Source organism: Oncorhynchus nerka, linkage group LG4, assembly GCF_034236695.1.
Source record: "Oncorhynchus nerka isolate Pitt River linkage group LG4, Oner_Uvic_2.0, whole genome shotgun sequence".
Lineage (NCBI taxonomy): Eukaryota > Metazoa > Chordata > Actinopteri > Salmoniformes > Salmonidae > Oncorhynchus > Oncorhynchus nerka.
This window is the reverse complement of record NC_088399.1, coordinates 24,503,259-24,505,758: the sequence shown is the minus strand read 5'-3', so window position 1 is coordinate 24,505,758 and position 2,500 is coordinate 24,503,259. Positions and strand designations below refer to the sequence as shown.

The following is a 2,500-nucleotide window of genomic DNA, read 5'->3' as shown; positions in this document are numbered from 1 at the left end:
ACATACTCATCACTATTACACACACACATACATGTCCATACATCACACACACACAACACACACATCATTACACACACTAATACTAATACTCACACACACACATTTCATCACACACACACACATCACACATCACACACACACACATCACACACACACACACACACACACACATTACTAATCATCTTAACACACACACATTAACACACACACACTAACACACACATACATTACACACATTCACACACATTGATCACACATACTAACAATACATCACACATTTTCACATCACACACACACACACACACCACACACACATACACACACACACACACATCACTACCACACATCACATTCCTCACACACACACACATATCACTTACACACACATTACTTACACACATCACACACACACATCACATTCACACATACTTCACACACACATTACATCTCACTAATACATACACACATACACACACACATACACACACATTGCTAACACATCACAACACACACACACACACACACTATACACACACATCACATCACAATACACACACACACACACACACACATTACACACACACACACAACACACACTATCTTACGCCACACACACACACACATCATTCACACACACACACACACACACACACACACACACACACACACATACACACATCACCACACACACACAACACACACACCACACACACACTTACACACACACACAACACATCACACATCACACACACACACACATTACACACACACACACACACACACACACACATTTCTCACACACACACACACACACACATACACACACACACATGCACTTCACACACACATTACACACACACACACACACATCACACACACACACACTGACATTTCACACACATTACACACACACACACATAATAATACTACTCACACACACACTATACTACACACACTACACTACACTACACACACACACACACACACACACACACTTGCATACCACACACACATCACATACACTACACACACTACACACACTACACACACACACACACACACACACACTTTACACACACACCACACATCATTACTCACACATTACACACACACACACACACACACACACTTTACACACACACACACACATACACATTCACAATACTCACACTACACACACACACACACATTACCATTACACACACACACACACACACATTAACATTCACACACACACACACATACACACACACATTGATACACACATTACACATTACACTTACATCACACATTATATACATACACACACACATCACACACATATTTCATTACATCATTATTACACACATTACTATTATCACACGTCTACACACACACACACACACACATTACTACTACACACACACACACACATGCACACACACACACACACATTTACATATTCGACTCTACTACACACACACACACACACTACACACTAATACTAGCACACACACACACACACACACACACATCACACACACACTACACACTACACACACATGACACACATACTACACACACGTCACTTAATATCTGTGTCACTTACATCCACACATTTACACATACACATATACATGAATACTGAGAGAGAAGAGAGCGAGGAGAGAGAGAGGAGAGCAAGAAGAGAGAGAGAGGAGAGTAGAGGGAGAGGGAAGAGAGAGAAAGAGAAGAGAGGTTATCATCGACATTATCTTCCTTAAAACTCTACTTGACGTATTGGACTTACAGATGTCTGTTCCTTCCATACAGTGGACATTGCACACACTACACAACTGTGTGTGTGTGTGTGTGTGTGTTTGTGTGTGTGTGTGTGTGTGGCCGTACTCACCTTCATCATCTTCCTCATATCGTTGGTGACTCCTACTTCTACCTCCCTGCCAATCATGTGCCATCCTGAGAGAGAGACAGAGACAGAGAGAGAGACACAGAGAGAGAGACAGAGAGAGAGAGAGCATAGCCTTGCTATTGAGACATGGCTCTCAAGAGAAGACAGGCTATGTGCTCACTGCCCCCAAAATGAGGTGGAAACTGAGCTGCACTTCCTAACCTCCTGCCCAATGTATGACCATATTAGAGAGACATATTTCCCTCAGATTACACAGATCCACAAAGAATTCGAAAACAAATCCAATTTTGAAAAACTCCCATATCTACTGGGTGAAATTCCACAGTGTGCCATCACAGCAGCAAGATTTGTGAACAGTTGCCACGAGAAAAGGGCAACCAGTGAAGAACACACACCATTGTAAATACAACACATATTTATGCTTATTTATTTTATCTTGTGTCCTTTACCATTTGTACATTGTTAAAACACTGTATATATATATATATATATATATATGACATTTGTAATGTCTTTATTGTTTTGAAACTTCTGTATGTGTAATGTTTACTGTTCATTTTTATTGTTTATTTCACTTTATATATTCACTGTATATATTATCTACCTCACTTG

At 40.5% G+C, this 2,500-nt stretch overlaps 1 protein-coding gene across 2 annotated transcripts in view; it reads right to left on the bottom strand.

Moving 5' to 3' along the window:
- LOC115126541 (electrogenic sodium bicarbonate cotransporter 4-like) overlaps nt 1–2,500 on the bottom strand; it is a 112,211-nt gene that overhangs the window by 103,937 nt on the left and 5,774 nt on the right. For both annotated transcript variants that reach the window (XM_065017378.1, XM_065017379.1), the window contains exon 2: nt 1,871–1,935. In XM_065017378.1, coding sequence (XP_064873450.1) covers nt 1,871–1,934 — 64 coding nt within the window. In that variant the 5' untranslated portion in view covers nt 1,935. The remainder of the gene's footprint in view (nt 1–1,870; nt 1,936–2,500) is intronic.